The 25,893-nt window shown below is 54.0% G+C and overlaps 2 protein-coding genes across 5 annotated transcripts in view; both read left to right on the top strand.

Annotated features, from left to right (window-relative positions):
• Nucleotides 1–293: 293 nt before the first annotated feature.
• On the top strand, nucleotides 294–3,628 carry RHEBL1 (RHEB like 1). The gene is made up of 8 exons (XM_047865185.1): nucleotides 294–522; nucleotides 1,150–1,221; nucleotides 1,571–1,638; nucleotides 1,914–1,996; nucleotides 2,086–2,142; nucleotides 2,335–2,382; nucleotides 2,942–3,023; nucleotides 3,184–3,628. Exons 1-8 carry the CDS (start codon nucleotides 471–473, stop codon nucleotides 3,271–3,273), a joined length of 552 nt encoding a protein of 183 aa, XP_047721141.1. The 5' UTR covers nucleotides 294–470; the 3' UTR covers nucleotides 3,274–3,628.
• Nucleotides 3,629–6,748: 3,120 nt separating this feature from the next.
• The window catches only part of KMT2D (lysine methyltransferase 2D), a 40,364-nt gene continuing 21,219 nt past the window's right edge, over nucleotides 6,749–25,893 (top strand). Inside the window, exons 1-31 of one of the 4 annotated variants that reach the window (XM_047865173.1) lie at nucleotides 6,749–7,922; nucleotides 12,417–12,502; nucleotides 13,001–13,127; nucleotides 13,307–13,530; nucleotides 13,656–13,765; nucleotides 13,937–14,099; nucleotides 14,402–14,567; nucleotides 14,667–14,781; nucleotides 14,921–15,078; nucleotides 15,288–15,433; nucleotides 15,572–17,218; nucleotides 17,308–18,416; nucleotides 18,897–19,007; nucleotides 19,361–19,471; nucleotides 20,106–20,210; nucleotides 20,978–21,159; nucleotides 21,338–21,502; nucleotides 21,595–21,704; nucleotides 21,808–21,855; nucleotides 22,503–22,724; nucleotides 22,957–23,076; nucleotides 23,164–23,268; nucleotides 23,498–23,628; nucleotides 23,712–23,859; nucleotides 24,060–24,125; nucleotides 24,303–24,413; nucleotides 24,619–24,756; nucleotides 24,862–24,946; nucleotides 25,185–25,426; nucleotides 25,525–25,598; nucleotides 25,805–25,855. In XM_047865173.1, the coding sequence (XP_047721129.1) occupies nucleotides 12,454–12,502; nucleotides 13,001–13,127; nucleotides 13,307–13,530; nucleotides 13,656–13,765; nucleotides 13,937–14,099; nucleotides 14,402–14,567; nucleotides 14,667–14,781; nucleotides 14,921–15,078; nucleotides 15,288–15,433; nucleotides 15,572–17,218; nucleotides 17,308–18,416; nucleotides 18,897–19,007; nucleotides 19,361–19,471; nucleotides 20,106–20,210; nucleotides 20,978–21,159; nucleotides 21,338–21,502; nucleotides 21,595–21,704; nucleotides 21,808–21,855; nucleotides 22,503–22,724; nucleotides 22,957–23,076; nucleotides 23,164–23,268; nucleotides 23,498–23,628; nucleotides 23,712–23,859; nucleotides 24,060–24,125; nucleotides 24,303–24,413; nucleotides 24,619–24,756; nucleotides 24,862–24,946; nucleotides 25,185–25,426; nucleotides 25,525–25,598; nucleotides 25,805–25,855 (6,339 nt within the window). In that variant the 5' untranslated portion in view covers nucleotides 6,749–7,922; nucleotides 12,417–12,453. Of the gene's footprint in view, nucleotides 7,923–12,416; nucleotides 12,503–13,000; nucleotides 13,128–13,306; nucleotides 13,531–13,655; nucleotides 13,766–13,936; nucleotides 14,100–14,401; nucleotides 14,568–14,666; nucleotides 14,782–14,920; nucleotides 15,079–15,287; nucleotides 15,434–15,571; nucleotides 17,219–17,307; nucleotides 18,417–18,896; nucleotides 19,011–19,360; nucleotides 19,472–20,105; nucleotides 20,211–20,977; nucleotides 21,160–21,337; nucleotides 21,503–21,594; nucleotides 21,705–21,807; nucleotides 21,856–22,502; nucleotides 22,725–22,956; nucleotides 23,077–23,163; nucleotides 23,278–23,497; nucleotides 23,629–23,711; nucleotides 23,860–24,059; nucleotides 24,126–24,302; nucleotides 24,414–24,618; nucleotides 24,757–24,861; nucleotides 24,947–25,184; nucleotides 25,427–25,524; nucleotides 25,599–25,804; nucleotides 25,856–25,893 lie in introns of all 4 variants that reach the window. The other 3 variants (XM_047865170.1, XM_047865172.1, XM_047865169.1) reach the window with 3 other exon arrangements.

Below are 25,893 nucleotides of genomic sequence, written 5' to 3'. Positions count from 1 at the left end.
ATTCTTCTTGATTCTTCGCAGCCGCTTGTGTCGGGTTGCAAATGCGCAAACACCTCTAGGACCCCGGCTTCCTTTCTGTTTCTTTATGAATGAACCGGCTTTAGTCTGCGCAGGCGCAGCTCCTGGTTCTCTGGCTCCACGTGAGGCCCACCCTTCCCTCCTGCTGGCGGCCCCGCCCTTATCCTTTCCAATGAACCAATGGCGAGCGGCCTGGGGGGCGGAGCCCGGAGCGGCGCGGCACTGTAGATCCCCCGGCGCCCGGCTCCCTCGCGTTAGTCTTGCTGTGTTGTGATCACGTGGCCAGCTCCGGGCGCGGCGCTTGTTTTGGTTTTCCTCTAGCTTGCCCCTGGCAGCTTCAGGGTGAGCGACTTTCCTGTGCCGGTTGCTGCGCCTACCTTACACTCTGATCTCCCTTTCTTAGGGCTCTTTCAGCCCGCAGTTCTGCAAGCCCCTTGGGGCCGGCTACTGCCATGCCGTTAGTTCGCTACAGGAAGGTGGTCATTCTCGGGTACCGCTCTGTAGGTGAGTCTCCGCCTTGGGGAGAGCACCGACGCACCGCGGCTTTGTGGCCAGAGGAGGCGCGCTGTCGCGGGAACGCGACCCAGACAGGAATGGTGGCATCGTTAGAACGGGGTTGTAGGGCGAGGATTGAAAGGATGGAGGAGGAAAGGCTGGGGTGGTGATAGTGTGTGGAGGGTTGCAGGAAGCAGGAGAACGTAAGGGTTAATGTGGGCTTGGTTGCCAGAACACCAGACTGGTCCCCAGTGTTACCCTGGGGACGGGGGGGGGGGGGGGGGGGAGGATGGGCTCAGGATTTGATGGATGGGGGCGCGGTCTGTGTGGGGCAAGTCGCAAGTGTCCGGGCGCGAGGCGACTTGATCCTAGGGGAATCCCGGATCTTTCCAGGGGTGGGGTGGGGAAAGTCTGCAGGAAAGGCTTCCTGCGGCGCTACTGAATGCATCCGGTGGCCAGGGTGCAGAGACCCAAGGCGAAGAGGGTGAGGGTAGGCTAAGGAAAAACATTGCATGGCACCCACAGGCTAGGGTGCTAATTTGGGGTCCTCTTTAGCCCTGGGCCACAGCCCCCGAAAGGGCAGAGGATGTAAATGTGGATGGATGATTTGGATACAACTACCACTGCTTCCCACAGGGAAGACATCTTTGGCACATCAGTTTGTGGAAGGCGAGTTCCTGGAAGGCTACGATCCTACAGTGGAGAATAGTGAGTAGATTTCTCCCCTAGGGGTGGGGCAGGGAGGTCTTTGTTGCCCCATCCAATTCCGTAATTAGGGAGTTTCCTGGTGCCAAGGGGCTGATTTGATTAGACCTTAAATCTAATCTTTTCTCTAGTAATCCTGTTCTATGAGTGGAGCTAGAGAGTGGATTTTGCAAGATACTGAGTCCAGGATGGTGTAGATGTAGACAATGAGAACCTTAACATTGTCCCTCTAGCTGCCTGGAGAGCTCCCTAGACCCGGTCCATCTATATCACCCCTAGGTTTAAGAATGTATGGGGGCACACATTGCTAGCCCTACAAGCACCTCACAGTCAAGTTTTCTTTTCTTTTCAGCTTACAGCAAGATAGTGACTCTTGGCAAAGATGAGTTTCACCTACACCTGGTGGACACAGCAGGGCAGGTACCAGTTTGGGGTAGGGTATCTAAACATGGCAGTTCAGTTGTGGGAGATGAAGTCTGGTTGCCTCTGTGGCTCATCTGTAAAGTAGTATTAAAAGAAAAGCATTTTAGCAGAGGGTAGTGTGCAGTGCACAATGGAGCTATTCTGTAAATTCTTGTTGAATAGAAATGATTGGAATATTGAGTGCCCTAGGGAGGGTCCCCAGGATGCAACCCACAAACCTTTGCCAGCTGAGTGTTATGTATCTAGGTACTGATGTTTCTGTTTCTTGTCAGGATGAGTACAGCATTCTGCCCTATTCATTCATCATTGGGGTCCATGGTTATGTGCTTGTGTATTCTGTCACCTCTCTGCATAGGTAAGTGACCAAGGTTATGAGTGGGGAACTTGGGAGGATCTGAGGGCTGTCTCAGAATAAGTTTATAGCTCCATTTCTTGTGTTTAAAGCTTCCAAGTCATTGAGAGTCTGTACCAAAAGCTACATGAAGGTCACGGGAAAACTCGGTGAGTGGCTCTGGGAGATAGAGACATAGTATGGACTTAAGGGGATGGAAGAGAGCAGGGGGTCCAAGTTAGGGAGGAGGCCAGGACAGATCCTGTCTGATCTGATGGGGAGTTGTCCAGCCTTGATGTGAAGGAGGTTGGGGTCCATGCAGAGTGGGAGGGGATCCTATAGTAACTGGTATTTCTTCACAGGCTGCCAGTGGTGCTAGTGGGGAACAAGGCAGATCTCTCTCCAGACAGGTACGAAGATCTCTATACCTAAAGGCAGAGGAAAGTGAGATAGACTAGGAATCAGTCAAGGCTCTAGTCCTGGTTCTGCCACTGACCTTAACAGTCATTTCACCTCTTTTTTTTCTAACTTGAAGGTTAACACAGGATAACCCTTCTTTGGTTTTTAAATTTTAAAAATGTTTATTTATTTTTGCAAGGGGCGGGAGGAAAGGAGGGGCAGAGAGAGCAGATGACACAGAATCCGAAGCAAGCTCCAGGCTCTGAGCTACCAACACGGGGCTTGAACTCATGAACTATGAGATCATGACCTGAGCTGAAGTCGTATGCTCAACCTACTGAGCCACCCAGGTGCCCCTACAAGATAACCCTTCTATTGAAAAAGCTGTAATTTCATATTTCAAGCCTCCATCCTAGGCTTCTTTGTTTTCCTTGATTTTCTCCTTCCTCAAGCCTCCTCCCAAACCTTGGAAGTGGGATGGGTAAGAGGAAGTCTAGATTCTCTAAAGATTTTGCAAAGAACGTGGGGACATTGCTGTCCTCCTTCTTCACGTCACAAATCTGTTTCTAGGGAAGTCCAGGCAGTTGAAGGGAAGAAGCTGGCAGAGTCCTGGGGTGCAACATTTATGGAGTCATCTGCTCGAGAGAATCAGGTGCTTGGCCTGAATATTAGGAAGGTGGTCGGGTAGCAGTGTTTTTCTTATGGCACTTCTTGGATATGGGGATGGTGGGGGAGTGGGGTATACACCTCAGAGCTGAGTCATATTGGTGGCAGTAACTAACTTTGTTGCTCTGATTCTCTGTCCCTTGCAGCTGACTCGAGGCATCTTCACCAAAGTCATCCAGGAAATTGCCCGGGTAGAGAATTCCTATGGGCAAGAGCGCCGCTGCCGTCTCATGTGAGCCCTCAGGCATTGGGTAGCTGCCTTGATTCTGCCCCTGGCACTTGCCAGGCTCCAGCGGGTGTAGGCCCTTAGGACTTCACGGGTATGGTTGCCAGCTGTGTTCCCAGTCCTCTGGTCACACAGTGTGGTACCCTCATGTTTGCACACTTCTCCCAGGCTCCAGTGGCCTGGTTGTCAATGTTTACAACGGGGCAAGGATGTCTCATGGGCACTGGCCTCTCGTCTTCTGTTTTTGCTAAATGAGTTGTTACAACCTGCAGGGTTGGGATATGAGTCCTAAGCATTCTTTATTCAGGACCCAGTCTTCTGTGCAGGTTTTGGATGTTGGCTGTGTGAAGGGAGCTGGGGACTCCTGAAGTGGAGCTGACTCCCTAGGGTAACAATGTATATATGCAAATAAACTGAGAAATCTTTTTGTCTTGGCTTCTCTGTATGTGGGGAGAGCTCACAGCCAGTATCTCCTTTTCCAAGGAATGGTGACTATGGCCTTTGGTGGGGAATAAGGGCTAACTCTTTCCTCCTACCTCATTGCTATTCCTTACTCCTCACTCATTCAGGAGGACCATTACCCTAAGACTTCTTACTTATTTTTCCCACCTTCTTTTCTCCTAGGTTCTCCTGTACAGGTACCAGTTGGCTGCCACTCCCATCCAAGTTTATAGGCTCTCAAGATCCCCTTAACTACAGAAACACTACCCTCTAGTGGCCAGCTGCCACATGCTGACCTAGCTTCCCTCCTGGGGGAAGCTGGCACTCAGCATTTGATGGCACTCAGAGAGAGGGTAGGGTTTGGGGAGGAAGGAAACCCCTCATCCTAGTGATGTAATAATTAAGAAGGAGGGTAGAGGCAGGGACGGAGTAAAGTGTTGGTGAAGATTTTGGCTTTCCAGAAGAGTCGAGTGAAGGAAGAAATAATGCTCCTGGTGTATATCAATCCTTCCATTCCCCATGTCCCCAGAGCCTTTCATTAAGTGGATGTTCTCTGGTCTTTTCATTACCTTTGGTGACCTTTTCACACCCTTCACACCTTTGGAATCATGTCACTTTTTTTAGGTGTCAAAAGGTATTGCTTCTACTCTTTCTTATTGACCGGCCATCTCAGCAGGAGGATGGACATTTTAGCTAGGAAGGATCAGTCCTATCTGCCTCTAGTTTTCCTGCTCACCCCCCATCCCCACCAGACCTAGGGTCTAACTGGCATAATACTTCTGCCAAGGATTTACAAGGGTTATTGGAATAGTACCATTAACAGGGAGAACACAGACTACTCTCGCCAACTGAGGGAATCTGAGGTACCCTGTCAATGCACTTAGTTGGGAACAATGGGCAAAATCTTAGCTGTGACCTTGCTAGTGCTTGAGTCTAGGCTAGTTGGGCTTACAGTTGGGGTGACTGTTTGTCATACTGGTTTTTAAAAGTTCTGCCAACTGCTTTTACATCTCTAATCCAGAATCTAAAATATAAAGGCTGCTGGAAGGAGCATTCTCCAAAGGACAAGCTCGGTGGTTAAGGATTCTCTTTAGGGTGGTCACCACTCTCTTTCCTTATATTAAAGTTAGGTCCTTTTGCATATCTGACCTGGAATATTCAATATAGGTTATCTATTGCCCTGTTGCCATTGCCATGAGGTCTGGGATAGACTTATAAATGTTTGAAGTTTTCTAAAAGTGTATCAAGCGATCTCAAAGTCCTGACAAAAATAATGAATAGTAGTTAATAGCTAAGTTAGAATACTTTTCCACTTAGCCGTGTGACCTTGCACAGTCACTTAACCTCTCTGAGCCTCAATTTCTCATTTATGAAGTGTAGTTAAATCCGCATAGAGTTGAGGTGAGTTAAGTTGTGGTGATATTTGAAATGCTTAGAACAGTTTCTCTTACATAATAAACTCTTGAGAAAGGCGGCTCTTGTGTTCTTGGAGGTCTTTTTGGTGAAGGTCAGCCTCCCTGGCTCTGGATGTAGAGAGTAGGGAGGGACCTTTCATTTTCCAACTTTTGTCTCTTGGTTAATTCATTCACTATAGCTGGGACAAGTGTGGAGTTGCTGCTGGCTTTTTTTTTTTTTTTTTTTTTTTTGCTGAAATAGACCCGAATGGTCAGTGCAGGGTACATGGTACCAGTGTCTGGCTAGCACAGGGCATGCCTAGTTCTAATCCTTCCTATGAACCTGGCTAGTAGAGATTTAAAGGTTTTCTGCTCTGTTAATATGGAAGCCACAAGTCACATATGGCTATTTAAGTTTAATTTAGTATTAAAATTAAACATAAAGTTCCTCAGTTGCACCACCTACATTTCAAAGTGCTCAATAGCTACATGTGGCTGAGTCGAATTAGTGTAGCTGTAACGCATTTCCATCACTGCAGAAAGTTCTATTGGACAGCATTGTAAATAAACCCTTTTCCACAAAACCAGCCCTGCACCTGATTTACCTCTTTCTTCGCATCCTCCTTAAAAATATTTTTTTTTAATTATCTAGATATATACAATCCTAGGAAAAACATGGCCATTGGCTTGAATCATGGATGTCACTAGACGTAATTCGTTGGGAAATTTTACCTATTTTATTTAGCCTCAATCTCATCATAGAAACATAATTCTACGTAGTTCATAAGGAGGGTGAGGAATAACTAAGAATATATAAAGTATCTAGCACATAGTTAGTGTGTCTCTTTCTGTTCATCCCGTGGTTACAGCTAATGCAGAAAAGGCTTTCCAATCCTTTCTCACCCAGACTTACGGGGGTGTGTGGGGGAATGCCTGCAAGTAGTGTTTTGGGATCTTGTCTAGAGTAACAGCACTCCGGCCAGGTAGCAGAAAGGCTCCAAGGTACATCCCCTCTGTTTCCTAAAAAAGGGGACACAGGCCCTGAGGGTCCGGGGAGAAAGACTAGGGGTGGGGGTGGGAGCACCCGGGGAAAGGAAGGAAACTCCACATTTGTTTTGATGGGGGAGGTGTGTGTGGTGATTGTGGTAGCACTGAGTCTTCTTTCCTCACGGAGGGGTTTGAGAGCCACAAGGAACGACTAGGGACTCGTACCGCTTTCCTTAGGGCCCCCGAACGTGGCAAGAACCCACCCTTTGCAGCGCCAGGCGCCGTGCCTCACTTTCTCCATTTGCGGACTCCAGTTCCCAGGATGCAGAGCAGCGGCCAATCTCCTGGCTCTTCTTCCATCCCCCTCCCGGGAAATATTGCCCCTGGCCAAGGCAAGGGGGCTGGTGGAGCTTCTGGGACTGAAAACTGCAAGGGAACGGAACTAGAAAGTGGCCGCAGTCCTAGTTTCACGAGCGGGTCAGTGAAGGAGGCAGGTCCAGGGCCGGGGCGCAGAGGAGGGGGGCTTCATTCCCACGTGTCTGCACAGCGGCCGGCCCGGCGCAGTCGGGGTTAACCCGAGGCGGAGGGATCCCACAGCGTGTGCGTAGAACTGCAGAGTCACAGCCTTTCCTCCGAGAGGGCCGTATCCCTCCGCCGCTCCGCTCCAACACAAAATAGGGCCGCGTCTTCTCCTTTCTCCGCTTCTCGAGTGGGGTTCCCCAGGCAAAAGAGCCCCCCGGATCTTGCGCCGGAGGCTTCCTGAATCTCTACGACCGCTGCCGAGATCTCGGGCCAGGAAATAGCCCCTTCGCAGGAACCACCCTACCGGCCGAACAGGAGGCGGAGGGGGGGGAGGCGGAGCGGCGCCGCGCTGCACTACTTTCCTCTCCGGTTGCAAATGGCTGCCTCGTTCCCCACTTTCCGCTCAGTTTCCTGACCCCCCGGTGCCGGGAGCCGGGGTTGGGCCATGCACCTCTAGGCCCCCCGCGATCACAGCCAGCCGGGGGTCGAGGGGGTGCCGCCGATCAGAGCCGGCCAGGCCGGGGGCGGGGCAGCTCCCGAGGCCAGAGGGGAAGGGAGGCGAGCGCAGGGCCTGGAGCGGCCGGAGGGGAGCGGGCAGAGGGCTCGCACCGCCCGCCCCTTCCTCTTCCTCGCCCACCTACCCTCCTCCCTTCCCCGGGGGGGAGCAGAAGGTGGGGGGCTCGAAGCCTCAGAGGGTGAGCGCTCGGGGTCGAGGAGCCCGGCGCTGGGTGTGTGTCAGGTTCAGCCCCGCGGCCCCGCCGGCTCCGCGTCGCCGTAGCTTGCGCGGCCCCGGGGCGCCGGCCCGGGCGGGGAGAGGGGCTCGGCGCTCCAGAGAGGGTCTCACGTTCCATCCGGGCCCGGCGCGGGGCGGCGCGGCATTCCTTCCGGGCTGCTGGGGAGGCGCCTCGACGTTCCATCTGGAGAGCCTCGACGTTCCGCCCGAGCCCGGCGCGGGCGGCCGGGGCGCTGGCCCGGCCCTAGGACTGAGAGGCCGCCCGGCGACGCGGATGCGGAGCCTGCTCGCCCAAGATCAAAGCCACCGGTGCTCTCTTTGTGTCCGCTCGGGATTCGCCGCCCTGGGGCTGTCCATGGAAACCTAAACTGCTGGAACCCGAAGCAGAGAACCCTTCTTTGGCTTCTTGCGTTTTTTTGGGGGAGGAGGGTGGCCACTCCGACCTGGATTTACCGTTCTTGGCCCCCCTAAGCCCCCCCGTGCGGGGGGCGGCTGTGATCGCTCTGGCGGTTGGAGGTCGGGGAGCGGCCCGGGCTCTGGCCATGTTCTCGGATGAGGATTTCTGGATCGCCCTGTGAAGAGGTGAGTGAAGTCTGCCCGGCCAGGGCCCAGAAAGGGTTGGACTGGGGGCATAGCCAGATGGACTATCTTGGCCGGAGCTGGCCTTTAGGTTGGAGAAAGGGGTGCCAGAGCTGAGGAGGGTTCCTTTGGCAGTGTCTGTCAAGGCAACCTGAGCCAGTCGCCGGGGCAGAACCGAGGCCTGGTGTCTTGGGGTGTGCCTCTTTAAAGACTGGGGGTTCAGGGAACCACGGGAGTTTGGGAACCTGGCCAGATCGCCTTTCTGCCTGTTTATTTTTGTGTTGGGGGGAGCTCTGCTAAACTAGGACCCAGGCCCTGATGCCAGCACCAATCCCAGTTGGCTGCTTCTCCCTCAGGGTTCCTTGTGGGCCTTGGGAACAGAACAACTTTGGGAGGGAGGATAGAGTGCCACTGCCAGGTCAGACTTACTGCCAGGTTGGACTTTAAGGTTGTTCTTGCCCATCCGGGCACCCAGAGCAGTCTCTGGGAGACTCCAGGAACCCTAGATATTTCACCAGGCCTTATTTCACTGTGCAAAGGGAGAGTGTGTGGAAATTAACTAGTGTGATGAAGGGGGTGGCTGGGGCAAGAAGGAGGCGGGGCTGGGGGCAGCTCTGGCCTTGCTGTTCAACTTTAAACTGCCCCTGCCTGACAAAGTGACCCCAGCAAGGCCTAGTGCTGTCTTAGCCTGCTTTGCCTCCCCTCCTCTGGGGATGGACATAATCTCTAGGGGATTATAGAGTAGGCCGTTGAGATTTGCTCCCTGCGAATGTGGGCTGCAAAAAAATGGCTTTTGTCTCCCGCTTTCTCTGGGCCTAGTGTGGAGAGCTGGTTGCCCATAAGTCCTGGCCAATCCCATAGGCCCCTCCCAGACCTCTCCAAACCCTTTTCAATTAGGGAATGTTAACTGGTCCTCAGATCCTGTCCTAAGCCTACAGAATAGGGTGGCCTGTCCCTCTTTGGAGGAGAAATGACCTGATCAAGAGCTGTTTCAGCCAAAGCCTGTGTTTCCAACCCTGGCAGGAGGTGTTGGGGAGAAGGGGTGTGTATGTGAGTGCATGAAGGTGCAGCATGAGCCTCATGCCTCTGAGCCCTGGGCTGGGACAGCCCCTCTCACAGCTGTCATGCTGCCCAGCAGGGATTTGGCTGGTGTGTTTTGCTCCCTCACTCCACCCTCTCCAACATACATAGGTTAGATCTCTTCCAGTCTGATCTTGGAGAAAATAGGGGTTTTGCCCTTGAAAGATTTCTGGGTGGTAACCCTGAGGTGAGAGGTGCTGCAGGGGTGGTAGAATGAGGCTAGCTGTCACCCATGCTCTCTGCCACTGCTGCCTCTGAAGGGACCCTCCTGTTGTGTGTCCCCAAAGAGCTTCCTTAGGAGGGACCTCTCCTTCTTAGCTGTGGCTGACCCCAGGATGACCCAGAGACCGTCCGGAGGGTCGACGGGCCCAGTGTTGCCATTTGGATTCTTCCTGGAGGGCTGGCCCAAAATGGGGGTGGGGAGAGGTGTGGTTTGATTCTCAGGCTGGGAACCAGGAAGTCCTGAGTCCTACAGAAGAGCTGTTCACTCAAGGGCCTACTTCAGCCTTTCACCTCTCCAAGCTTCCATTTCCCCTTTGGCTGGGAAAATAGAGTTAAAACTATTGGTCTGGGATGGTGTCAGGGAGGAGAGTGGGTTGAGATGAATCCCTGTCTTCTTTGCTGTTTTGGGCCTCTTAGGCCTGGGGCTAAGGGAAGCCAGCACAATTTTACCTCCTAGATCTGTACTTCTTTGGGATCTCTCGTTCCCCAGAGGAAGCCTGGCTAGGTATTAACCCAATTTAGATCCAGGGAAAAACCCTTGGTGTATATGTATGTGTGTGTGTGATTTCTGGCTGTGAATGATGGGATGGGGGAACCTGTGGTCTTTATTTGTTTAGCTGTGTTCAGGGGCCTGGCAACTGGGACTTGGCATTGGGGCACAGGTGCTAGACTGCAGGGGTAGAGAAATGGAGCCCCAGCTTCTTGGAGGTGCCCCTAGGTTGTTTTTGGCACAGCTTGGAGGATACTCTACTGTGTGCTACTTGGTCTATCTTCCATGTCCCCATGAATGAGGCTGTGGCTTTGGAAGATGTTGATACTCTGTCTTCCAAGGCTGACGAAGGTGGTTTCTGTATCTCCCCAAGCAGTGCCAGCCTTACCAGCTTGAGAGGGCTGCGCTCGGGGGAGGGCAGAGGAATTTGTCCCTCTGGCCTTGTGTGAAGCAGTCCTCCTCCCACCCGCTGTATTATCACTGTTGCTTTTTATTTCTTACTGTTTGTGACTCCTTTGGCCTCAACTTTTGAGAGCAGAGCTGGTAGAGGATCTTTGCGGGTGTGTAGTGGTAAGGAACACATTTAGGAAACTTTGAAGTCTTTGGGTGTGGTCGGGCCTTGAACGACTGCTTGGGAAGAGGGGGCTGGCTGGTACCCTGACCTCCAACCCCTACTTCCCAACAGTGGCTTCTAAGAGCCCCTTGAAGTTCCAGACCAGCTTTTCTGTGGGCCGGCCAGATGACCACCCGACTTTCCTTTCCGGTGTGGTTGTGTGGCAGGTTTGGGAAAGAGATGACCAGGGAATGGAGGTAACAGGTATCAGGTGGTACTTCACTTTCCCAATCTGGTAGATTCTGAAAGTATGAAGGGAAAAAAGTAAAACAAAATTTCTTTTCCGGTGATATGTCACAGAAGGTGCATTGCTAGTCTCTGAAAATGGAGTGTGAGCTCAGGGGAAGAGAACTGATATTGTGGTTCTTAGGTAATTGATTCATCAGTCCTAGGCACTTTTGAGGGTTCCCCCATCTATTTGCCCCAGTCACACAATCCCAGTGGCTGACCACTGGGGTAGTTGGTTTGGGAAGAGAGGCTTATCCTTACTAAGGTTGGTGTGGTCCCTCTGGTTAAATAAGAGTGGAAAAGGTGGGAGAGAGAAATTTCTCAAACTTTTATTTAGAGTTCTGTTTTAGGGATTCCCTCCTCCCATGCCCCCAGCTTCCTTAAGAACATACTTTCTTTTCTCTGCTTAAGCCCCTATCCCTCCCATTTAGAGCTGCTGGCACCTATCTCTTTCTCCCTTTTTCTTTTTTTAATTTTTTTTAATGTTTATTTATTTTTGGGAGAGAGAGAGAGAGAGAGAGAGAGTGAGTGAGAGTGTGGGGGAGGGGCAGAGAGAGCCAGAGACACAGAATCCAAAGCAGGCTCCAGGCCCCGAGCTGTTAGCACAGAGCCCAACACAGGGCTCAAACCCACAAACCATGAGATCATGACCTGAGCCGAAGTTGGACGCTTAACCGACTGAGCCACCCAGGCGCCCCTCTCCCTTTTTCTATAAGGTGACTTTCTTCTTCCTCACCTCTACAACTTTGCTTTTCTCTTTTCTGTACTCTGCTTAGTTCTCTCTGAGGTTTAGGAAAATATGTTCAACGGGTGGGTCTCAACCTTCTTAGGTGTAACTTTAGATTGTTTCATTTGGCTCTGGTATAGTCAGGCGTATCTTAGAAGAGGGGACCGTTACCCCCCCACCCCCATAGTGTGTGTGGAAACCCTGCTTTACCGAAGAGGAAGGAAGCTACTCTGCTATGCTGTGTCCTCCCGGGTTTAGAACTCCTCTAAGTGGCAGTGTGCTTCCTGAGACTACAACTCCCAGCATGCCTAGCTTCAAGCCTAGCTACACATGCTCAGTAACTCTTAAGGCCCACTTCTGTTAACTACTAGGGACCTCTGAGGAGGAAGGGCAGTTAGTGTTGCTAAGGGCAACGACCTGAGGCCTTCAGGCTGGGTGAGATCCTGAGCTCAGTCACAGCAGGGGAGGGGAGGTGGGAGGGGGCCTGAGCTGGATTTGGATGGGCCGTGGGTAGAATTTGGGGAGTTTCTTCTTTTTTGTTTGGGATCACCTGTTTGAAACTGGTGGAAGTGGAGGAGATCCATCCATAGCTAGGCTTTAGTCCCAGTAATGAATTCTATACCCTGTAAGACCCCAGACTCTGTCTCTGGGAGAGGGATTTTGACTGGATTCAGACTTCTTGGGTTATGGCTACCCCTGGGTTGGCACTGATGTACCTCTGGGATGGTAGCTGACTTGAGATCTGAAGAAAAAGGCCAGGGAATAGGGCACACCAGAAACCAAGAACTCAGACATGAAGCAAAGGGAAGTACTAGACATAGCTTGGATGTGCTTCTAGTTGGATGCTCTTGCCCTGGGAACTCTGACACAGGAGGTAGGAAGTGGGAAAGGGGAGAGGACCTCCTGAGAATCCAGAGCGGGAGAATAGGGTATGTGTTTATCTGGGGAGGAAGTAGGCAGTGGGTAAGGGTTAGGGAGAAAGTTTTTCCTTGTCATTAGAACAGGAGTTTGTAGGTATGGCTTTGCTCTGCTTTCTGTAAAGTAGTTACCAATAGCTGCCTTCCTCCTAGGATGCTAGGGAAAGTGTTTAGTGGGGAGACTTACTAGACATGTAGATCTTTCTTTCTGCTCTGACAGGTCTCCCCGAGAGGGCCCTGCCCAGTCGGAGAGAGGGATGGACAGCCAGAAGCCGCCTGGTGAGGATAAAGATTCAGAACCGGCAGGTGAGTAGGGCAAATTCTGGGTTTGCTGGCAGCTTTCTGCCCTTCCCAGGCAACCTTAGATTTCTGGCCCTGGCACAAAGACAGGAGCTAAGTCTGTCTAATAGACAGGTAATTGAAGGACTTTGTTCTTTGGAGCAAAAGTCAAATTGCCATCACTGTAATTCACGAAGGGTTTTGGTTAATCTCATGGGTCTGATCAGTGGACTAGTATTTTTATTTATTTATTTATTTATTTTTTTAATTTAAGTTAGTTAACATACATTGTAGTATCGGTTCCAGGAGTAGAAATTAGTGATTCATTATTTACATATGACACCTAGTGCTCATCCCAGCAACCGCCCTCTTTAATGCCCATCACCCATTTAGCCCATCCCTGCCCCCCCACCTCTCCTCCATCAACCCCCAGTTTGTTCTGTGCATTTAAGAGTCTCTTATGGTTTGCCTAGACTAGTACTATATAGAAGATGATGGCTGATGCTTGCTTCTTTGTTCATTCAGCTGATGGACCTGCAGCCTCTGAGGAGTCAGGCACCACTGAGCCAGACCTTCCCAACCCACATGTGGGGGAGGTCTCTGTGCCCAGTTCTGGAGGTCCTAGGCTTCAGGAGCCTCCCCAGGACTGCAGGTAACTTGGGGAAATGAGGATGTAAAGCCACACAAAGATTTGATTTGAGAGTCTGGACTTTCAAGGAGGAAGATTTAGGAAGATGAGTGTTTGGGAATCATAGGCATGCCAAATCATGGGGATGTTAGGGGTGCCTTTGGGCAGTGGTCGGCATGGTACTAACGCTTGTGTGTCCACAGTGGGGGTCCGGTGCGGCGTTGTGCTCTCTGTAACTGCGGGGAGCCCAGTCTACATGGGCAGCGGGAGCTACGGCGCTTTGAGTTGCCATTTGACTGGCCCCAGTGTCCAGTGGCGTCCCCTGGGGGGAATCCAGGGCCCAACGAGGCAGCGCTGCCCTGTGAGGACCTGTCACAGATTGGTTTCCCTGAGGGCCTGACACCTGCCCACCTAGGAGAACCTGGCGGTAAGTGAGGAGAGGTGGGGTAGCTGACTTGGGCAGGAAAAGGGGGTAGGGACTGGGTGGTCCTGAGCCAGTCATTACCTTTCTGCTAACTCTTTCCTTTCTGTTTATCCTTTTCCATTATAAAGGGTCCTGCTGGGCTCACCATTGGTGTGCTGCGTGGTCGGCAGGCGTATGGGGGCAGGAGGGCCCAGAACTATGTGGTGTGGACAAGGCCATCTTCTCAGGGATCTCACAGGTGGGGCTGGGGCCAAGGGATTGCATAGGCACAGGGTAGAGCGAGCAGGGCTGGTGGGCTTCTGAGAGGCTAGAATGAGAAGGGCAGTGGTTAGACGGAGGCAGAGCCAGTGCCTGACCTATTGCTCTGGGGAGAGTGGCTAGCACTGACACTTTGTCTCCACCCTGGCAGCGCTGTTCCCACTGCACCAGGCGCGGTGCCTCCATCCCTTGCCGCTCACCCGGATGTCCACGGCTTTACCACTTCCCCTGTGCGACTGCCAGCGGTTCCTTCTTATCCATGAAAACACTGCAGCTGCTATGCCCGGAGCACAGTGAGGGGGCTGCGCATCTGGGTAAGAAGTCCTACCCTCTGGACACAGGGCAAATAAGGGGCCAAGTGTGCCTGGGGTTTTTGTGTGAACTTATGCCCCACTAAAAGAGATGTGAACTTTGTGAGCGCAGGGACTTTTCCTTGTTTACCACGGTGTCTGCAGCGCCTAGAAGAGTGTCTCCCGTATATTGGGCAAATACCCAGTAACTATTTGTTGTTTGTTCGTTCTGTGTCTATGGAATGCCTGTTAACGTAGAGAGCACTGTGCTGAGTCCTGCAAGGAATCCATAGCTGACCCATCTTCTTTGTCTCTTCCCACGCTAGAGGAGGCTCGTTGTGCAGTATGTGAGGGACCAGGGGAATTGTGTGACCTGTTCTTCTGTACCAGCTGTGGGCATCACTATCACGGGGCCTGCCTGGACACTGCTCTGACTGCCCGCAAACGTGCTGGCTGGCAGTGCCCTGAATGCAAAGTGTGCCAAGCCTGCAGGTAAGAATAGGAGGGCAAGAGAGAAGCCTTAGGTGAAGCACAGGTTAGGGTTGAAAATGAGGGCAGGAAGGATCTGTTATGTGCCCTATGTGCCTGCAGGAAACCTGGGAATGACTCTAAGATGTTGGTCTGTGAGACGTGTGACAAAGGATACCACACCTTCTGCCTAAAACCACCAATGGAGGAACTGCCTGCTCACTCTTGGAAGTGCAAGGTGATTATCCCTCTGATTCTGCCTTACTCTCCCTAATTCTACCACCTATCACATCTCATTTCCCCATTGTGATGAGTCCTGTGCTCTCCTCCAGTCTGCTCTCTGACCAGTGCCTGTTTTGCCTGCTTACTTCCCCTAGGCATGCCGGGTATGCCGGGTCTGTGGGGCAGGCTCAGCAGAGCTGAATCCCAACTCTGAGTGGTTTGAGAATTACTCGCTCTGTCACCGCTGTCACAAAGCCCAAGGAGGACAGCCTGTCAGTTCTGTGGCTGAGCAGCATCCCCCTGTCTGTAGCAGGTAAGTAACATGGACTGAAGGAGATTGGGAAGTTACGCAGTTTGGAGGTATTGAGACTGGCAGGGGCCGTGTTAAAGCAAGTCGACTTTGAGAGGGGAGCCCCAAGGTGGGCAGTACGATCTGTAGCATTCGTGCCTCACCTCACCACGCTGTCTAAGAGCTGATAGCTGATTAGAGCCCTGGTGCCTGCTCCCCTGTACCCTCTGCAGGTTCTCACCCCCAGAGCCTGGTGATACCCCCACTGATGAGCCTGAAGCTCTGTACGTTGCATGCCAAGGGCAGCCAAAGGGTGGGCACGTGACCTCTATGCAACCCAAGGAACCGGGGCCCCTGCAATGTGAAGCCAAACCACTAGGTGAGTAGGGTTTGAGGGTTCCTGAAAATAATTCCTGTCTGTTCTGTGACAAGGGACAGTTTCTGCTTTGCCTTAAACCCTGTACTTTTGATGGAGTAGAGCTGGGCTAGGTGGGAGCATAGTGTGTTATGTCTGCAGGGAGAGCAGGGGCCCAACTTGAGCCCCAGTTGGAGGCCCCCCTAAATGAGGAGATGCCACTGCTGCCCCCACCTGAGGAGTCGCCCCTGTCCCCACCACCTGAGGAATCGCCCACATCCCCGCCGCCTGAGGCATCGCGCCTGTCCCCACCACCTGAGGAATCACCCCTCTCTCCACCGCCTGAGGAGTCTCCTCTGTCTCCTCCACCTGAGTCATCACCCTTTTCTCCACTGGAGGGGTCACCGTTCTCTCCACCAGAGGAGTCCCCCCCATCTCCCCCACTCGAGACACCCCTGTCTCCACCGCCTGAAGCATCACCCCTGTCCCCACCATTTGAAGAGTCTCCCCTGTCCCCCCCACCTGAGGAGTTGCCTACTTCCCCACCTCCTGAAGCATCTCGCCTGTCTCCACCACCTGAGGAGTCACCTATGTCCCCTCCACCTGAAGAATCCCCCATGTCTCCACCACCTGAGGCATCTCGTCTGTTCCCACCATTTGAAGAATCACCCCTATCCCCTCCACCAGAGGAGTCTCCTCTCTCCCCACCACCAGAGGCATCACGTCTGTCCCCACCACCCGAGGACTCGCCCATGTCCCCACCACCTGAAGACTCGCCTATGTCCCCCCCGCCTGAGGTATCATGCCTGTCCCCCCTGCCTGAGGTGTCACGCCTGTCCCCACCGCCTGAGGAATCTCCCCTGTCCCCACCGCCCGAGGAGTCTCCCACGTCTCCTCCACCTGAGGCTTCACGCCTATTCCCGCCACCTGAGGACTCACCCGCTTCCCCACCACCCGAAGACTCACCTGCTTCTCCGCCCCCGGAGGAGCTGCTCATGACCCTACCGCTAGAGGAGTCATCCTTGTTGCCACTGCCTGAGGAGCCACGACTCTGCCACCGACCTGAGGAGCTGTGCCTGTCCCCTCGGCCTGAGGAGCCGCGCCTGTCCCCTCGGCCTGAGGAGCCGCGCCTGTCCCCTCGGCCTGAGGAGCCCTGTCTGTCCCCCCGGCCTGAGGAGCCGCGCCTGTCCCCCGCACTTGAGGAACCGCACCTGTCCCCTGCGCCTGAGAAGCTGCATTTATCCCCTCCGCTTGAGGAGCCACATCTGTCCCCCCGGCCTGAGAAGCCATGCCTGTCCCCTGCCCCTGAGGAGCTGTGTCTGTCTTCCCGGCCTGAGGAGCCCTGTCTGTCCCCCCGGCCTGAGGAGCCACGCCTGTCCCCCCGGCCTGAGGAGCCACGCCTGTCCCCCCAGCCTGAGGAGCCATGCCTGTCCCCCCTGCCTGAGGAGCCGCAGCTGTCCCCCGTGCCTGAGGAGCTACGCCTGTCCCCCGGGCCTGAGGAGCCGCGCCTGTCCCCCCAGCCTGAGGAGCCGCCCCTGTCCCCCCGGCCTGAGGAGTTGCGCTTGTCCCCCCAGCCTGAGGAACCGCGCCTGTCCCCTCGACCTGAAGAGCCCCCTGAGGAGCCAGGCCTATGCCCTGCACCTGAGGAATTGCCCTTGTTCCTCCCACCTGGGGAGCCACCTTTATCCCCCTTGCTTGGAGAGCCGGCCCTGTCTGAGCCTGGGGAACCACCTCTGTCCCCTCTACCTGAGGAGTTGCCGTTGTCCCCATCCGGGGAGCCATCCTTGTCACCTCAGCTGATGCCACCAGGTAAGGGGATGTTAGTCCCCCTTTGTCTGGGACAGTCTTAATTCTTTATGGTGCATCTAATCTAAGAGCCTCCCTTTTTCTGTTTCCAGATCCTCTTCCTCCTCCACTCTCACCCATTATTACAGCTGTGGCCCCGCCGGCCCTGTCTCCTTTGGGGGAGTTAGAATACCCCTTTGGTGCCAAAGGGGACAGTGATCCTGAGTCGCCATTGGCTGCCCCCATCCTAGAGACACCCATCAGCCCTCCACCAGAAGCTAACTGCACTGACCCTGAGCCTGTACCTCCTATGATCCTTCCCCCATCTCCAGGCTCCCCAATGGGACCAGCTTCTCCCATCCTGATGGAACCCCTTCCCCCTCAGTGTTCTTCACTCCTGCAGCATTCCCTGCCTCCCCAAAACTCCCCTCCTTCCCAGTGCTCTCCTCCTGCTCTGCCACTGTCCATTCCCTCCCCACTGAGTCCCATGGAGAAGGCAGTGGAGGTCTCAGATGAGGCTGAGCCACATGAGATGGAGACTGAGAAAGTCCCAGAACCTGAGTGCCCAGCCTTGGAACCCAGCCCTACTAGTCCTCTCCCCTCCCCCATGGGTAACCTTTCCTGCCCTGCACCTAGTCCTGCCCCAGCTCTGGATGACTTCTCCGGTCTGGGGGAAGATACAGCCCCTCTGGATGGGACTGACACTCCTGGTTCACAGCCAGAGGCTGGACAGACCCCTGGCAGTTTGGCTAGTGAACTTAAGGGTTCCCCTGTGCTCCTGGACCCCGAGGAGCTGGCCCCTGTGACCCCTATGGAGGTCTATGGCCCAGAATGCAAGCAGGCAGGGCAGAGTTCACCCTGTGAAGAGCAAGAGGAGCCACGTGCACCAGTGGCCCCTACCCCACCCACTCTCATCAAATCCGACATCGTTAATGAGATCTCCAATCTGAGCCAGGGTGATGCCAGTGCCAGTTTTCCTGGCTCCGAGCCCCTGCTAGGCTCTCCCGACCCCGAAGGGGGCGGCTCCTTGTCCATGGAGCTGGGGGTATCTACAGACGTTAGTCCAGCCCGAGATGAGGGCTCCCTGCGACTCTGTACTGACTCGCTGCCAGAGACTGACGACTCGCTACTGTGTGATGCTGGGACAGCTATTGGCGGAGGCAAAGCTGAGGGGGACAAGGGGAGGCGGCGCAGCTCCCCAGCTCGTTCCCGCATCAAACAGGTGAGAGGCCATCCAGCCACTGGTTGTGGTCAATGTGATGTCAGTGTCAGATGTGTGATCCTATGTCACGGATAGCTTTCTACCTGGTTTACTGAATCCTAGACTCTTCAGGGATCCTTTATTCATCCTCTTTGTTAAGGGAAATACTGATACATAGAGAGGGAAGTGAAGTGCCCGGGTTCGTAGTTACCCAGTAAGAGAATGAGGACTAGAAAGTCAGGTCTCTCTAGCCAGTGTTTTTCTCATTGTGCCGTGTTGGTCACTTTCTCCTTGGGATGGGGGCATGGTTTGAGCTGGAGCTATCTACCTGTCACGGAGAGCTTGGCTTTTCCCCTGCCCTGAGTAGGACTCCTGGGCCTTATCACCTGTCATGCTCTGTCCGTTCATCTCTTCCCTTCCCCCCTGAGGCTGTAAACCCAGTACACTACAGGATTACAAACTCCTGACTTGCTGTTGTAATCGTCCTCTTCCCTCACTTAGGGTCGCAGCAGTAGTTTCCCAGGAAGACGCCGGCCACGTGGAGGAGCACATGGAGGACGCGGGAGAGGACGGGCCCGGCTAAAATCAACTACTTCTTCCATTGAGACTCTGGTAGTAAGGAGAGGCTTCCCATTTCCCAAACATGCTTCAGCTGGCCCTTTCAAGATTAAACACCCTTTAAATCCTGCCAGTCCCCTGCACGCCCACCTACCTGCTTGCTAGCCTAGGGCCTGTCCAGCTATGTCTGTGCTTCTGTCCACCTGGCCCCCAGGCTTCTCTGAAATCTCTGCTGTTGGGCTGAGGCCAAGTTTGGGAGCTAGGGTGTTCTTCTGCTTCTTAGTCCTGGCTCCTGGCCTTCATCTTAGCCAGGGGTTCACGCCTCCTTCCCCCCAGCACCAAAGAGGAAAGCGGCTTAGTGGGGGCAGATTTAGCTGCCTCACTTGCCACAACTCTCTGCCTGTAAGGTTGCTGATATCGATAGCTCTCCCAGCAAAGAGGAAGAAGACGACGATGACGACACCATGCAAAATACTGTGGTTCTCTTCTCCAACACAGACAAGTTTGTCCTAATGCAGGTACTGTACTTGCCTGTGGTATAGTTCCATCCTCAGCACTGAGACCTGGCAGACCCAATGTTGGCTGGGCATATTTTGGTGGGAGGGTAAATGGGGAAGACCAAACTGAGGACCTGCTTCTGGGGATACCCAGCTAATGAGAAAACACAGTGAATCAGGATCATGTTCGTTTGTTTGTCCATCCATCAAATTTCTCTTTAGTGTCTCCTCTGGGCTGGGCAGTGAGCTAGGAGCAAGGGGTATAGCCGTAAAAAAGGCAGAAATGATCTCTGCCCTATTGAAGCTTATAGCCTGGGAAGTTTAATGTATGTTCCCACCTGAATCATCTCAAAGCTGATAGAATTTTGTCAGATATGTTACTCTCTCATCCTGACCAGTCTTTATCCTTCTTACCTTCCTTTCACTTCTCCTTCCTTTTACCCATGTCAGGAATTACCAATTCAGATTCCCTGGTCAGATGAGCAAGGCATGATAGGAAGGAACAGGCCCGTGATAGCTAAGTGTCCTGACAATGGGGGGTGGGTTTTTGGTTCCTTGACTCCCCCCTTTCAGATTAGTGTTGTAGTTGGTTGCTGGGACTGAGTGAGATTGAAGAGGCCAGGTTGGACATTCGGGTTTCTCTGTGTTTCTCTAGGACATGTGCGTGGTATGTGGCAGCTTTGGACGGGGAGCAGAGGGCCACCTCCTCGCCTGTTCCCAGTGTTCTCAGTGCTATCACCCTTATTGTGTCAACAGCAAGGTGAGTTCAAGGCCCAAGAGGCCTGGACTGGGAAATGGGGTCAGTTATTTCTTACATTAGGCCCCTGTTCTGGTCACACTACTTTATTTAAAAAATTTTAATTTGAGTATAATTGATATTGTTTGCTTAAAATGGCCATTGGTCATGGAAGTTACTTGTCAGTCACTGGTGGTTACAAACTCATCTTGGGGCAAAGTACTTTGGAAATCATGGCGGTCTTAATTAAGTTTCTTTGTCGTAGATCATGATTGGTATAATTTAATCCATCGTCTGAGTTGTGAAAACTTTACATGGCCTGGAGATAAAATATAAAATCAAAATCATAAGCACAAGTCTGCAAAGAGAAAGCAGTGTTTTTGACCCAAGTGTGGTCACTTGTTTTGGGGTTTTCATTAATGCTGATTTAGAACTCACTGCTGACATTCACTAATTTGTAGCAATAGCAGGTTCTAAACGTTCAAGAAATGTTGGGGGAGATACAACCTAATTATATCCACAGTCTTTTGGGGACTTGGCTAGTAAAAGATCGTAATGAGGTAGTGGCTGGGTGAGGCCATTCTCTGATCAGCAGAGATCCCTAGGAGCCTAAGTTTAGAGTCACTACTTTTGGGGATGGAGGTGCTCTGCGTAGCCTTCCTGTGTTCAGATGGAGGTCTGGCCTGAGCACTGAGGTCCTCCAGCCCTACCCACGTAAGTCCCACCCTCCCCTAAGAAGTCTTCCCTTTCCTGTACGTCACACCCTGAAGAATTGCCATCTTTTGCCCCAGATCACCAAGGTGATGCTGCTAAAGGGCTGGCGATGTGTGGAGTGCATCGTGTGTGAGGTGTGCGGCCAGGCCTCGGACCCCTCACGCCTCCTGCTCTGTGATGACTGTGACATTAGCTACCACACATACTGCCTGGACCCGCCACTGCTCACCGTGCCCAAGGGTGGCTGGAAGTGCAAATGGTAGGGAGACCTGGGATCTTGAGCGGCCTGGGCAGGAGATGTTGGAGGGATGCGATGTTGCTGACGTGACAGAGGCTGGGTTTAGAAGGCTGGGCTGGCTGCTTGCTTCTCAGTGAAGACGTCTCTGGATGCCTTGGGGAGGCTAGGTACTGAGGGTCTGTCTTTCTGCCCCCACCAGGTGTGTGTCTTGTATGCAGTGTGGGGCTGCCTCCCCTGGCTTCCACTGTGAATGGCAGAATAGTTACACACACTGCGGGCCCTGCGCTAGCCTGGTGACCTGCCCTATCTGTCATGCCCCATATGTGGAAGAGGACCTCCTAATCCAGTGCCGCCACTGTGAACGGTGAGGGTGTCCTCCCCTTATATGGGTCTCCTCTTCCCTGTTCTTAGCCTTGCACTGTCTGGGTTTATTTCTTCCTGTTTCCCTTCTTCTAGGTGGATGCATGCTGGCTGCGAGAGCCTCTTCACGGAGGATGACGTGGAACAGGCGGCCGACGAGGGCTTTGACTGTGTCTCCTGCCAGCCTTATGTGGTAAAGCCTGCTGGTGAGTACCAGGTGCTGGGGAGAGGGGAGCAGGGGTCAGGGCAGGGCTGTCTTACTTTGGGACAGGGCCTCAAGCTGCCTTGGTTTGCCCGTCTCTTCCATAGCGCCTGTTGCTCCTCCAGAGTTGGTGCCTATGAAGGTGAAAGAGCCAGGTGAGTCACAGAAATCCCGAATGCCAAGTCTGGAAGAGACCTTAGACGCTGTCTAGTCCAGCTCCAACCCAACTTCATCTCCTCATTTTCAGAGGAGGAAACTAAGATCCTCAGAGGTTGAGTGGCCTGCTCAAGGTCACCCCCAGTAGGTTAGTGGTAAAGTTATAACGAGAACCAAGGCCTCCATTTTCCCAGGCAGAGTTCATTCCACTAGGCAACGTGGCCTTTGCAGAGTCTCATCTCCAGAGAGCACAGAACACAGATTTTTCTTCTCAGTGAAGGGGGCCTCAGTGAAGGGGCCTCTCCTCCTCCATCATGATGTGTGCACTGTATGCTGGCATTGGCCAGTAGGGGCCTTCTTAGGCCTGGGTAGCTAGAGAATTCTTTAGGTGAACTAGTGTGAGTCCTGAGCAAAGTCAGGCTTCTGTAGTAGCGATCTCTGTGAACCCCTCTGGGTCACCGATGGAGAACTCAGGCCTCAGCTAGCACCCACTCGTGGCCTGTCCCCTCCAGCCCTCCCTCCCCAGTGTTCACCTCGGTCCATCTTTTGCTGCTTTTGTCCCAGCTGGGGACTTAGGCTGAAACTTGGAGTTCTGGTTTCTCTGGGGCCTCCATCCAGGGGCTACGTGCTCTTCTCCTTTGTGCAGAGCCTCAATACTTTCGCTTTGAGGGTGTGTGGCTGACAGAAACTGGCATGGCTGTACTGCGTAACCTGACCATGTCACCCCTGCACAAGCGGCGCCAGCGGCGAGGACGGCTTGGCCTCCCAGGGGAGGCAGGGCTAGAGGGTTCTGAGCCCTCAGATGCCCTTGGCCCTGATGACAAGAAGGATGGGGACCTGGATGCTGACGAGCTGCTCAAGGGTGAAGGTCAGGCTGGGGAATCTCAGGGAGTGCCCAAGTAGTGGGAGCACTCCCGTGAGAGTGGGGCGTTGGGTGGGGCAGCAGTGCCACTCCCAGTCCCCCTCAAACCACGGTTGGGCTTGTCCAGATGGCTCTGTGGCAAAGCACTGGGCTCTCTGTTCTCGGATAGCAGGATGACGAGCTTAAAAGGGCGCGTGCTTCTGATCTTCCTCCCTCTCTCTCTTGTCTCCGTACACAGGTGGCGTGGAGCACATGGAATGCGAAATGAAACTGGAGGGGCCTATCAGCCCTGATATAGAGCCTGGCAGAGAGGAGACCGAGGAAAGCAAGAAACGCAAACGCAAACCCTATCGGCCTGGTGAGGCCCTGGAATGGGGAGGTGGGTGGTGAGGGACAGTTCACCAGGTCCCCGGCAGCTTCTCAGTCTCACTCTCCCTCTTCCTAGGCATTGGTGGTTTCATGGTGCGACAGCGGAAATCCCACACACGTGTGAAAAAGGGGCCTGCTGCACAGGCGGAGGTGTTGAGTGGGGATGGGCAGCCCGACGAGGGTGAGACGGGTGAGGGCTCCAGTGGGGCCTGGGAGAAGGTGGGGATTCCAGGACCTATAGGGCACTGCCAGGGAGGCCTGGGAGGTGAGGGCTCACTCATAGGGCCACGAGGGTGGTGGGCCCAATTGGTGCTGGGGAGAGAGTGGGCAGAAAGTGTCCCTTGAGTGAGTTGGGAGCAGCATGCCCAGTGTCCCCTGAGAGGGGCTGACACCTCCCCTTCTGTCCCCAGTGATGCCTGCAGACCTACCTGCAGAGGGCCCCGTGGACCAGAGCTTAGCTGATGGGGATGAGAAGAAGAAGCAGCAGCGGCGTGGGCGCAAGAAGAGCAAACTGGAAGACATGTTTCCTGCTTATCTGCAGGTGGGTCTTTGGTTCTCTGCAGGGTGACGGTGCGTCTGCCCTGCGGAGCATGAAGAGGCCTATTTCTCTTACTCCTCCTGCAGGAAGCCTTCTTTGGGAAGGAGCTGCTGGACCTGAGCCGGAAGGCCCTTTTTGCCGTTGGCGTGGGCCGGCCCAGTTTTGGACTAGGAGCCCCAAAAGCCAAGGGGGATAGTGGTTCAGATAGGAAGGAGCTCCCCACGTCACAGAAAGGTCAGTTATGTGGGGGTGAGGTGGTCTGAAAGGATCCAACTTCCCCTCTGTGCTTAGAGGCTGGTGAGGGGATTTGGTGGGGGACAGGCTGGCCTCCCCGAATTGAGGGTGGGCCAAGGCCCTGGCCTGTGGAGCTGGGGGCCCATTCTGGGCATCAAGTGTAGGGCATCTCTGACTAGAGTGGGGACTGTTGCTCATAGGAGATGATGCTCCAGATGTTGCAGATGAAGAATCCCGTGGCCTGGAAGGCAAAGCAGATACACCAGGTGAGGGCTGCTGGGAGGACTGTGTCTTCTCTTGGTTTTGCTTCTGTCAACATGTTTTGCCCCTGAGCACCATCTGGTTGGCGGCTGGAAACTGTTTCGTGCCCTCTGGGGTCCAGGGTGGCTAGTGTGGTGCCTCTGCACTGTCCTTGGTTGACGGGTTTCTCTTGGCAATTGCAGGACCTGAGGATGGAGGCATAAAGGCATCCCCAGTGCCCAGTGACCCCGAGAAGCCAGGCACTCCGGGTGAAGGGATGCTTAGCTCTGACTTAGATAGGATTCCCACTGAAGGTGAGGCTGTGGCCCACACTTGTCGTGTGTAAGGGTCCTCTGTGGGAGAAGGAGAAGGTCCTACCTGTGGGACTGCCATCTGTACAGCCAGCTTCTTTGGTGGGGAGTCCTGGGCACCTTCCCTGGCCATGGCCATTTGTGGCCCTGCAGTGTCCCGTCAAATCTCCAGTCTTCCTTAGCGGCATCCTTCATCAATCCCCCACAGAACTGCCCAAGATGGAATCTAAAGACCTGCAGCAGCTCTTCAAGGATGTTCTGGGTTCTGAACGAGAGCAGCACCTGGGTTGTGGAACCCCCGGCTCGGACGGCAGCCGTACACCGCTGCAGAGGCCCTTTCTTCAAGGTGATACGGATGGCAGTGGCATCAAGACTGGGTGTCCAGATTTGGCCAAGCTCACCCCCAGGATGGGCCTCTTGCTCTCGTTCTCTGATCCTGTGCCTCTTGTAGGTGGACTCCCTTTGGGCAATCTCCCCTCCAGCAGCCCAATGGACTCCTACCCGGGCCTCTGCCAGTCCCCATTCCTGGATTCTAGGTTGGTATCTATGCTTAACGTCTGTGGGCAGTCCCTGCTGTCCCTTCCCTCCCACTGGGGCCACGCCAAGGGAGGGGACCTTGGACTCTGGGGTGCTGCTGTAGAAACGCTTGTCTCTGCTCCTTTGTTAGTGGCCCTCCTTATGGGGGTAGGGCAGTGGCCTGGGAACTCTAGGCAGTTTGTCTGGGGTGGGGCTTGGCTTCCTTGCCCTCCGTGACTCTCTGCCCCTGCGCCCCAGGGAGCGCGGGGGCTTCTTTAGCCCGGAACCCGGTGAGCCAGACAGCCCCTGGACAGGCTCAGGGGGCACCACGCCCTCCACCCCCACCACCCCCACCACGGAGGGAGAGGGCGACGGGCTCTCCTATAACCAGCGGAGCCTTCAGCGTTGGGAGAAGGATGAGGAGTTGGGCCAGCTCTCCACCATCTCACCTGTGCTCTATGCCAACATTAACTTTCCCAATCTCAAGCAAGATTACCCAGGTACCCATGGAACGGAGGCAAGGGAAACAACCTGGGAATGTGGTGGGCACAGGGGTCACCTGCCAAGTTTCCTCTAACGTAATACCTCTGCCCTCCAGACTGGTCTAGCCGTTGCAAACAAATCATGAAGCTCTGGAGAAAAGTTCCAGCTACTGACAAAGCCCCCTACCTGGTGAGCCGGAAGAGAGCCTAGGTCAGGGTGGGAACTGGGGCTCGAGGGTGTTTTTGGGAAATTCACCTCCGTTCTTTCCATTACCCACTCCCAAAGCAACTGGGCCAGAAGGGATCAGCTTCTGGGTAGGGAGTGAGTGACGTGAGGGATGGGGGCTGGGCATGAAACTGAGCCCTAGGCCTAAGGCTGTGTCCTGTATCCCTCAGCAAAAGGCCAAAGATAACCGGGCAGCTCACCGCATCAACAAGGTGCAAAAGGTGAGTGGGGGCCAGGCTGGGTCGTGCCATCCAGATCC

Source organism: Prionailurus viverrinus, chromosome B4 (assembly GCF_022837055.1).
Source record: "Prionailurus viverrinus isolate Anna chromosome B4, UM_Priviv_1.0, whole genome shotgun sequence".
NCBI lineage: Eukaryota > Metazoa > Chordata > Mammalia > Carnivora > Felidae > Prionailurus > Prionailurus viverrinus.
Note: the sequence above shows the minus strand (reverse complement) of the source record. Positions and strands in the feature narration are given on the sequence as shown.

Excerpts from the sequence above, each read along its gene's own strand:
- RHEBL1 (XM_047865185.1), top strand. The coding sequence starts at position 471 with ATGCCGTTAGTTCGCTACAGGAAGGTGGTCATTCTCGGGTACCGCTCT. Across the intron at positions 523-1,149 it reads TCTCGGGTACCGCTCTGTAG|GGAAGACATCTTTGGCACAT; the intron begins GTGAGTCTCCGC and ends TGCTTCCCACAG. Across the intron at positions 3,024-3,183 it reads CATCTGCTCGAGAGAATCAG|CTGACTCGAGGCATCTTCAC; the intron begins GTGCTTGGCCTG and ends TGTCCCTTGCAG.